General features: G+C 37.8%; 1 protein-coding gene across 1 annotated transcript; it reads left to right on the top strand.

Annotated features, from left to right (window-relative positions):
* On the top strand, nucleotides 1-7015 carry neu1 (neuraminidase 1). The gene is made up of 6 exons (XM_027133916.2): nucleotides 1-208; nucleotides 3736-3931; nucleotides 4051-4313; nucleotides 4611-4793; nucleotides 5006-5225; nucleotides 5644-7015. Exons 1-6 carry the CDS (start codon nucleotides 143-145, stop codon nucleotides 5862-5864), a joined length of 1149 nt encoding a protein of 382 aa, XP_026989717.2. The 5' UTR covers nucleotides 1-142; the 3' UTR covers nucleotides 5865-7015.
* Nucleotides 7016-11475: the final 4460 nt, after the last annotated feature.

Here is an 11475-nt window from a genome sequence, read left to right as displayed (position 1 = left end):
CATCGTCACATACATCATGTGACAAGGTTAAAACAGAACGTGTACAAACGACGGTCTTTCTTTCGGAAACTCTTTGTAATTTAAGTCATTAATTAAATTAAACGTGTAAAAGAAGTACCAAGACGTCAAGGAGACAGGAAGGATGCGTTTATTTCGGTGTATGTGTTTATTCTGGATGCTCCTGCTGGTTTCTTCACTACACTCACAGGTAACATGTGATATGTATATCTGTGTAGTTTAGCTAGTAAATACTTCTGTTAGGTCTTTTTTTTTTTACCCTTAAACCCTTAAATAAAAGGGTTTTTTTTCTTGGTATAAAAATAAGGATTGTTTTGCAGAAAATCCCCTTAGTATAACATAGGACACCTGGTATCACAGACTACAGGGATATTATGCATGAAAGTCTGTCTGCGTCTAACAAGACTTCAGAATCAGAAGCAGGTTTATTGGCCAAGTGTGTTGACACACACGGAATTTGGTTGCATCTGTTTGTGACTCTTAAAAGTACAGATATAAATAACACTATACTGTACAAGACAAGACGATACAGACATAAATAACACTATACTGTACAAGACAAGACGATACAGACATAAATAACACTATACTGTACAAGACAAGACGATACAGACATAAATAACACTATATTGTACAAGACGACGATACAGACATAAATAACACTATATTGTACAAGACAAGACGATACAGACATAAATAACACTATATTGTACAAGACAAGACGATACAGACATAAATAACACTATATTGTACAAGACGACGATACAGACATAAATAACACTATATTGTACAAGGCAAGACAGACATAACACTACTGTACAAGACAATACAGACATAAATAACACTACTGTACAAGACAAGACAATAGACATAAATAACACTATACTATACAAGACAAGACGATACAGACATAAATAACACTATATTGTACAAGGCAAGACAGACATAACACTACTGTACAAGACAATACAGACATAAATAACACTACTATACTATACAAGACAATACAGACATAAATAACACTATATTGTACAAGACAATACAGACATAAATAACACTATTGTACAAGACAAGACAATACAGACATAAATAACACTATATTGTACAAGACAAGACAGACATAAATAACACTATATTGTACAAGACAAGACAATACAGACATAAATAACACTATACTGTACAAGACAAGACGATACAGACATAAATAACACTATATTGTACAAGACGACGATACAGACATAAATAACACTATATTGTACAAGGCAAGACAGACATAACACTACTGTACAAGACAATACAGACATAAATAACACTACTGTACAAGACAAGACAATAGACATAAATAACACTATACTATATAAGACAAGACAATACAGACATAAATAACACTATTGTACAAGACAGACATAACACTACTGTACAAGACAATACAGACATAAATAACACTACTATACTATAAAAGACAATACAGACATAAATAACACTATATTGTACAAGACAATACAGACATAAATAACACTATTGTACAAGACAAGACAATACAGACATAAATAACACTATATTGTACAAGACAAGACAGACATAAATAACACTATATTGTACAAGACAAGACAATACAGACATAAATAACACTATTGTACAAGACAGACATAAATAGCACTATACTGTACAAGACGATACAGACATAAATAACACTATACTGTACAAGACAATATAGACATAAATAACACTATACTATATAAGACAAGACAATACAGACATAAATAACACTATACTATATAAGACAAGACAATACAGACATAAATAACACTATACTATATAAGACAAGACAATACAGACATAAATAACACTATTGTACAAGACAAGACAGACATAAATAGCACTATACTGTACAAGACAATACAGACATAAATAACACTTATACTGTACAAGACAATACAGACATAAATAACACTATACTGTACAAGACTACAGACATAAATAACACTATACTATACAAGGACAAGACAATACAGACATAACACTATACTATACAAGATAGTACAGACAAATAACACTATACTGTACAAGACAGTACAGACATAAATAACACTATACAAGATAATACAGATATAAATAACACTATACTGTACAAGATAATAGACATAACACTATACTGTACAAGACAATACAGACATAAATAACACTATACTATACAAGACAGTACAGACATAAATAACATTATTCTATACAAACTATACAAGAAAATGCAGACAATGTGATACAATATAGACAGTTTGAGTATTAAATATGAATACAGTATATATGACTGATCAGTTATGTACATAAAGTGTGAAGTGCATGGTAGTGCAAATAACAATATTGTGTAATATTTTGTTTTGCGCAAGATAAAGTAGTACGGATGACAGTTCTGATAATGCAGTCCTTGTAGATATGAAGCGGGAATATAATTATGGTGAGTTGTTAATCAAGGTGATTGACGGGGAAAGAGACTGGTCTTGTGTCTGGCAGTTTTAGTAAGCAAAGTTCTGTAGTGCCTGAGATAAGGTAGGAGCTGAAAGAGATTGTGTCCCGGGTGTGAAGGGTCAGTGGTGATTTTTCCTGCCTGGTTTCTGGCTCTTGTAAGGTACAAGTCCTGGGGAGTGGGCAGGGGGGCACCAATTTTTTTTTTCTGTACGTTGTAGTCTGTTCCTGTCCCGTTTAGTTGCTGCTCCAAACCAGATGGTGATGATGTGCACAGGACAGATTCAATGACTGCAGTGTAGAACAGCATCAACAGCCCCTGTGGAAGGGGGCATACTTCCTTAATTGGCGTACAAAGTACATCCTTTGCTGGCCTTTTTGATGGAGTTTATGTTGCACTCCCATTTCATGTCTTGGGAAAAGGTAATGCTCAGTAACTTGAAGGACTTCACAGATGACACCAGGCTGTTTGATATTGTGAGGGGGAGTAGTGTTGTGGGGTCTTTCCTAAAGTCCACTATCATCTCCACAGTTTTGAGGGTGTTTAACTCTAAGCTGTTCTGACTGCACCATAGCACCAGCCGCTTCACCTCCGGCCGATATGCATAATCATCGCCATCTTGGATGAGACAGATGAGCGTAGTATCATTTGCAAATTTCAGGAGTTTAACAGTTGGGTCACTTGAAGTGCAGTCATTAGTGTAGAGGGAGAATAGCAGTGGGGAGAGGACACATCCCTGTGGAGTGCCAGTGCTGATTGTCCGAATGCTGGAGGTGACACCGCCCAATCTCACCTGTTGTTTCCTGTCTGTCAGGAAGCTGGTGATCCACTGACAGATGGAAGGGGGTATACTGAGCCTTAGGAGTTTGGAGCGGAGAATATCCGGAATTATAGTATTAAAAGCCGAACTGAAGTCAACAAAGAGAATCCGGATCTCTTGTAGTTAGTGATGTCTTGCAGGCCTTTCCACACTGATGCAGGGTTGGTAGCTGAAAACCTGCTTTTCAGAGTAGCTTTTTTTGGCTTGTGACTTGGGTTGTGTTTCTAACAGGACAGTGATCTCAATTCAAACCATGCATTTGTGCAATAAATTTTTAACCTGGTCACGCTTCATCACATGAGCTTTAATGCCAGTTTTATGGTTTATCAGGATCTTTGTTACCATAACCAGTATAAGGCTGGAACGAAAGTGCAGAGTGATTTTTTTTATTTCAGTCACACATTGGACTTTATTGTATTGTTTGTTGTTACAGATGCAGATCAAGCCATTGATTTACGATGAGCAGTTACTGTGGGTGAGCGATGGAGCAGGCGAGGTGAACACGTATCGGATCCCTCTGCTGACGTTTACCTCACGAGGAAGCCTGCTGGCCTTTGCCGAAGCCAGAAAAGACTCGTCAGGAGACATCGGGGCAAAGTTCATTGCAATGAAACGCTCCACAGACGGAGGTGTGTAAAGAAGCATGCTCGTTTACACAGACAAACTAAAAGTGTCATAAATTGGTATCAAAATACATAACTTAAATGTTTTTTAGTAAAACTTTTTATTTCTTTCTTTCAACTCCAAGGAGCTACCTGGTCTCCAACATCCTTCATAGTGGATGATGGCATGCTGATCGATGGCTTGAACCTTGGTTCAGTTGTAGTGGATGAGAGAACAGACTCGGTGATGCTGATCTACTCTTTGTGCTTCCACCAATACCAGTGCAGCCCCTCGAGCACCATGTTAGTGGAGAGTTGGGATGATGGTATAACCTGGAGCACTCCTCGCAATCTCTCTGTCCAGCTTGGGGTGAAGAGCTTTGCCCCTGGGCCAGGATTTGGCATTCAGGTGGGACTTCTGCTCTTCATGCTTTTTTAGTAGTCATTTTGTTTACTCTTGAAACATTAATCAGAAGTCAAAGCATCACATAAGATTTACTTGCATAGAAGCCACACCCTTTTCTATTTGTCTGACAGTCAAATAAGTCAAACACCCTTCAGTTTGACTGACAAGCAACAAAACCACACCCTCTTCACTTTAACTGATAGGCATCTAAGCCACACCCCCTTCAATTTGACTGACAGGAACAGAGCCAACCGGGCCACGCCTAAATCACATGATCACGTTTACAATGTGTTTCTGCAGAAACGTTTTAATCCAGCAGCAGGTCGTCTGGTGGTGTGTGGTCACGGCACCATCGAGGGCGACGGGGTTTTCTGCATCTTGAGCGACGATCACGGGCAGACGTGGAAGAACGGAGCCTCACTGAAGAGCATCCCTTATAACCAGCCCAAACAGAGCCAGGACTTCAATCCTGATGAGTGTCAGGTATGAAACCGGAAGGAAAAAATGTTCAGTCAATTTCCATATTAATTGTATATTAATTATTGGTCTGTTGTATAAAAGTGACCTCACACCCGCAGTCATGCAGCTGTACTGAATATCAGAAAATCCAGTACTCTTCTTTGTGCTATACTGCTCAAGTAAATATATTATTAATGCAACAATATTAGTCACTCTGATGTTTATCTCACCCCCAGCCGGTGGAGCTGCAGGACGGCAGCATCATGATCAATGTGCGGAACCAAAACAACTACCACTGCCACTGCAGGATGGTGGTGCGGAGCCTGGATGGAGGAGAGACGCTGCCCGTGGAGGAGCTGAGGTTCGACCACACACTGGTAGATCCCGTGGTGGCAGCTGGAGCTCTACAGAAGGAAGACGTGCTGTACTTCAGCAACCCGTCTAACTCCCAGAAGAGTGAGTAAGGAGGGAGAACCTGGGGTCAGAGCACTCTACTACTTAAACAAGGAATTTTGACATTTTACATTTGGGAAGTTTCAATTTGCAGTTACATGCAGTTATAATGCGAGGTATTAAACATTTGGGCTCGATCTGTTAGAGCAGTGGTGGATTACATTTACTATGTTTAGCAAGTTTCTATTATTACTTGTGTTATAGCAGCTTTAAACAATTTCCCCTTTTTTCACTAACACTGGAGGCTTCCGTTGATCTTAAATAAATAATTTTTTAAATAAAGGTTTTTTGTGAATAGGTTCAGATCATGCAGCACAATCTTTCCTTGCTTTAATATAGATTATTGCCTCCATATAATTAACTCAATGGAAGTGTCACCGTTGTCTAATGTGTAACGTGTCATTTTTCTACTTTACTCTAGGGGTGAACATGACTCTGCGCTGGTCTTTTACTAACGGGACGACGTGGGAAAACGAGGCCATGCAGATCTGGGCTGGGCCCAGCTGCTACTCCTCAATGACGTCTCTCTACGGCAACTCCATCGAAGATAAGAAGTACATCTTCGTCATCTATGAGAAGGGCCAGAAAGAGTGCATCGAGACCATCTCTATTGCCAAAATCCACCTGTACGGCGGCAGGTAGAGTGAGAGCTCAGTGCGCTGTGAGAAAGAAAAAAGGGAAACAGAATTGCGGGTGATGAGTGATTTGGAATCATTTCACTTTCTAAATACAACAGATAATCCAGTGCAAGATTGTACACAGAAACATGAAAAAGTCCTGGAAACTGCTTTGTCGCCTGTTTTCCAAAACTACAAACACCTGACATCTGAACAGAAGATTTGGAGTGGATTGATTAACAAAATTCTTACTTTTTAATCCTTCAATGGTGGCTTTTTTTTATTATTATTCCACTCTAGCACAAACAAATTCCTGCACATAATGATCAAGTTATATTTATTCCAGCAACACTCGTCCTCATGAGCCACCTGGTGATTAAAAAGTGCACATTCTATATCACATGATGGTCATTAGCATCTGAACTTATAAAGCTGGTGTATTCGGTCACATGCTCCTGCTGAAACGTTTACGGATTTGAACTGTGGGAAGGAGCGAACAACTCAGGTGTCTTTTGTCCTGTGGATTTTTTTCTTTTGAATCTCATAATGTATTAACGTACAAGCTTATAAGGAATTATTCTAACAGAATGTGAATGAAAATCCTACTCAGTATCGAGAATAAATGTCCAAGCTGTTCAAGATTTTATACAAACACTTTTTTAGAATTAGTATATGACAAAAATATGTGTGTATGAGTGTGCGAGAGCGAGTGTGCGAGAGCGAGTGTGCGAGAGCGAGTGTGCGAGAGCGAGTGTGCGAGAGCGAGTGTGCGAGAGCGAGTGTGCGAGAGCGAGTGTGCGAGAGCGAGTGTGCGAGACTGAGTGTGTGCAGTCAACATGCAGGCAAAAGTGCCTAATATTTCATTCACATTGGCGTAAATTTCTAAAGGTATAAGAATAATAATAAGAATTTTCACTAAGTTTATTTGCTTAAATGAATAACAGTTTATTTTATATTTATATAAAAACGTTACACAGCATTAGCCAGCTAGCCCAACTAGTGTTGTTAGCATGAGATCTAGTGCTGTTAGCATGAGATCATCAAGGACTTGCTAATGTGTTACTCAAAAGGCATTTTGAATGAATAGCTTACTTTCTTTCTACAATTCTAGATAATATGGTTCTTCATTTCTCAGTCAGTGCCACTGTATTGGAAATAAAGAAAAATGGAATGAAATTTTTGGTGCATTTCTTCTCCTCATGAACTGCAGGAAATACCAAGGCATTCATTTATTTTAACATGTGACCTTCAAATGCATCCAGAATTTATTTTGATTAAAAAAATAACATTTCGCTTGGTCTGTCAGTCTGCCTTCACTTTAGTTGACAGTTTTATACGTTTCTCAAAATGCTGTGTGACTACTTGCTGAAAGGGGTGAAGATTTTTTTAAAGCTCTTTGCTTCATCGCTACAAAATGAAAGACATGTAGCATCAGGTTAGTACTTTACCCAGCTCTTTCACCTTCTCATCTGTACACTTAGCTCAAACATATCAACTTTCATGCTAAGCTATCACGCTTATTATCTCACAGATGACTAGTTAGCATCCTCGACTGACATGGACCCCAAATCTTTAGCCATTAGAAGGATGGAGTGCTTCACTTCTGCAAGAGTAAGTAAGAAGTGTTAAAGAAAATCATGGAATGTAAGTGTTTATATGGTAAGAGATTTATATGGTTTTTTTGATACAGTGACATATTTCAAGCTCAGGTTGTATTCGAGTGTAACATTGAGATGTGCAAGGAAAACCTCTGGTCAAGCCATGTGAAATTTTTCTGTTTCATTTTTGTCTATATCATTTTTTGCAGTATCATTCAGTAGGATTGATAAAAGATTACATAATATTGTACAAAATACAATCACTCGAATTTTTGAAGTTTAGCATTGGCTAGTTCACGTGAATGTAGGTTAAAAAAATGAAATGAAGTGTGAAATGTCCTAGATTCTTTTCCGACCTGTTCTCATGACTGTAAATTGGTAGTCATTCAATTACTAGAATTTACAGGGCTAACTTTTAACAATTTATGATTAGAAGTTTTAAAAAAAAAAACTTTGTTTTTTGTTTACATAAAAATGTTCTTCTGTTGTTTCTGTCCTTCAGGGGTGAATCTGACTCTGCCCTGGTCTCTGAATGATGGTATCTTGCGGGAAAGCGAGTCTTTTCAGATGTGGGCTGTTATTCCTGTTTAACATCCCTCAGAGGTGACAAGAAAATCTGTCATCTGCAAACCAGGTCATAAGGATTATTACGAAACCAGCTCTTTAGCAAAAATCATTTTATATGGTGGTATGTACAGTAGAAGAAGATCTTTGCTTACAGCTCTAGGACTCAACACAACCAGTGTGCCAATGTAGCATCGCTAATGAAGCTTTTTGGAAATACTTCAAAGCTGGGAGTATCTTAGCTTTTCACCAGAGATTTTATTTCTCTTACTATGCAGTTCACACTTCAAATGTGTCACTCATATTTCCCATCTGTAAGAGTCCCACAGAGTGAGAGAGTAAGTCTGCTCCATTTCTACTCCGGTACATCTTCTCTACAAACACCTTCCAATAAACCAAACATACCTGGCAACTCTATTGCTTTGGGTGTTGATGATAGACAAGATTTGACACGTTGGATTTTATTATGTTGAGTATTCTATCATCACACACCCATGACCTAATCTCCATTATTAAGAAATTGGACCAGGAAACTTGACAAATCAGTGGTGAAATGTAGTAAAGTGACAAAATCTAATCTAACATTTGTAATTGTTGCAGTTATGGTGTAAATAGAATGGACTATGTGGAGGTAACAACACTCCACTTAAACGTTGTGCCACATCCCATACACCCCTACTTCCCTATTCATATAACAACATATTCTATTTAGTGTTATTCCTTATTCAACATGTAGAGCGACTGACACAAAAGCAATATAGCCTTGAAAATGTGTATTTGTAAATGTGTAAATGATATTGTGTATTTGAAAGAGAATTCAAAATGGTCAGATCTTAGTGTGAATGTCAGTTACCAACAATAAGCTGTTTACTGTTTATATTCACTATTTGGACAACTTGCTACTGTTCGGGTCAAATTGACCGTGAATGTTATACAAATACATAAAGGTCCATTACACTTACACTATACTCTTTAACAATGAAAGTGTCATTCGTTTTGTGATAGATCAATATTTATTATTTTTAAATCTTTATTGGTTTGAACTGATTTATCAAATAAAGTTGGTGAACAGGCACGGTGGCTTAGTGGTTAGCACGTTCGCCTCACACCTCCAGGGTTGGGGGTTTGATTCCCGTCTCCGCCTTGTGTGTGTGGAGTTTGCATGTTCTCCCCGTGCCTCGGGGGTTTCCTCCGGGTACTCCGGTTTCCTCCCCCAGTCCAAAGACATGCATGGTAGGTTGATTGGCATCTCTGGAAAATTGTCCGGAGTGTGTGAGTGAATGAGAGTGTGTGTGCCCTGCAATGGGTTGGCACTCCGTCCAGGGTGTATCCTGCCTTGATGCCCGATGACGCCTGAGATAGGCACAGGCTCCCCGTGACCTGGGGTAGTTCGAATAAGCGGTAGAGAATGAATGAATGAATGAATGAAAGTTGGTGAACATGAACAGAAGCATGAGGAACAACATATTATTGCAGTCACTGGCTATGGCTACTTTACCTCATGCTCGGTGGTGATGTAACTGTTGATCATTGTCTGTTTAATGTCACACGTTCCCCTACTTTATCTTCACTGTTCCAAAACAGCACAGCTCAGCAATGCTGTTCACTCTGAATGAAACACACCAAAAATCACCTACACATTCACACACCTGTTATACACTGAGTGCACCAGCCATGCAGACAAGAATTTCATTATTTCAGCATATTATGAAAATAAAGTCTTCTTTGGTCTTGCAGTCTTATTTGAGTAACATTGTGGTTTGTGATGTTGCAAGCCCCGGCTCTGGTTCATCTCTTTACTCTCTTGTGCACATATATTTTTTTTGTAACCTATTCACAAATCTATTGCACATGTATTTGTGGGTGAAAGTGTAATGTGTACAGCTAGATTTCACAGTTAACCTCAAAAACACAAAGAATTCAAATGGAACAGATTCCAAAAATAAGAGGTCTTTTTTTTAATGAACTTTATTGATGGGAGGGCTGCTATCAGGATAATTTTATTTATAACATATTTTACATTTATAATTAAAATTTTAAATATTATATATTATACATTAATATAATTAAAATAAATTGTATTTCTAATTTATCAACAAAAATTATGTAGTTAAGAAATGTGCTTATTTCTCCTGTTAAACCTATATTGAGAACAATTTTAAACAGTAGTTACATTTACAGCACCCTGAAAACGGCCTTATCCAAAGCAACCGTATATTTATTTAATTTATACAGCTGAGGGTTAAGGGCCTTGCTCCGAGGCCCAGAGGTGGTGGCTTGGTGAACTCACTATTTTCTTGGTGCTTTTCCTGAGTCTGAGGTTGAATATTGTAAGTTGGTTTAACGGCTGCATAAGAGTGTGCTGGTCCTCCATGGGTTTAGAGTGGACATCTTGTGGCATGATCTTGCTTCTGAGGTATAAGAAATAGGGTTTTGGAAGTAAGATAGTGGATTTTATTTTTTAAAGCACAATTACTCTCCTACATACAGTAGCTTTTATTTTTGTTTGTTTTTTAAAAAGGCCAGGTTGAGCAGTCGAGTTCAAGCTCAAACTGTTCTTTATTGTTTTGACTGTTTTAGCAAACTAATATAAACATTATATAGACAATTATAATGAACGAAGGAAAACAGTAAGACAATAATAAAACACTAAAAATAGAATTTAATTAATCTGTGATCCGCCGTGTTTGTGTTTATTCCTGTGTTTTACATGCGTCTTCTCCAACATCTGATAACATATTATAGATGTGTCTGAAAAACATCTGTCCAGATAGACTTCAAATCTAGACAGCATTTCACACTGTGTGACTCAGTCACTGATATTCTGTGTAAATCTACAGTCTGAGCTAGAAGGAAATCATCCCCAGCCCATGGCTTCACGTCTATCTTCTTTATGTCTGTACAGTTTTGTTCTGTATATATTTTTCTTCTGATTGTTAGTGGTACTGTCAGGTTTTATGCGCTCATCCTTTTGTCGTATTTTCCAGCATCTGTATAAATAAGACAAATTCACTGTTCAGTTCATAATGAAGATGATTCGGGTGTCTAAATTATATTTATGATCAGTAATTTAAAACAATCATACATTTTAATCTCAAGATATGGGTGTACACGCTAACATGAATCATTTATGAATGAATCATGATTCATATGAATCATTTAATAATGAATCGTGAATTTGTGTTTATTCACCTACAAGAGTGTAAGTGAGATCAGACATCGATGTTTCAAAGAAAGAGTGAAGAGTTCTGGGGTGGACTGGTTGGAGTTGGGGTAGTGAGCCCCTGTCCTATCAATCATCAATGATTTACATTAAATGACTCAATTGCTGTATCGGTTCGTCGTTTGAAAATCAACCTGTTTCCAGCTGCTTAATAGGTCAAATCTGATTGGCCCTTGAATTTTAAAAAACGAAAAAAAAAAATCTATTGGCTGCGTTTGACAATCAACGTACATAACGGTACATAACTATAC

This window comes from Tachysurus fulvidraco, chromosome 7, assembly GCF_022655615.1.
Source record: "Tachysurus fulvidraco isolate hzauxx_2018 chromosome 7, HZAU_PFXX_2.0, whole genome shotgun sequence".
NCBI classification, from domain to species: domain Eukaryota; kingdom Metazoa; phylum Chordata; class Actinopteri; order Siluriformes; family Bagridae; genus Tachysurus; species Tachysurus fulvidraco.
The sequence above is the reverse complement of the archived record's forward strand: the minus strand, read 5'-3'. Positions and strand labels throughout refer to the sequence as shown.

Coding starts and splice junctions, on each gene's coding strand:
- neu1 (XM_027133916.2), top strand. CDS start 143: ATGCGTTTATTTCGGTGTATGTGTTTATTCTGGATGCTCCTGCTGGTT. Junction 209..3,735: donor TTTCTTCACTACACTCACAG/GTAACATGTGAT, acceptor TTGTTGTTACAG/ATGCAGATCAAGCCATTGAT. Junction 4,314..4,610: donor GGCCAGGATTTGGCATTCAG/GTGGGACTTCTG, acceptor GTGTTTCTGCAG/AAACGTTTTAATCCAGCAGC.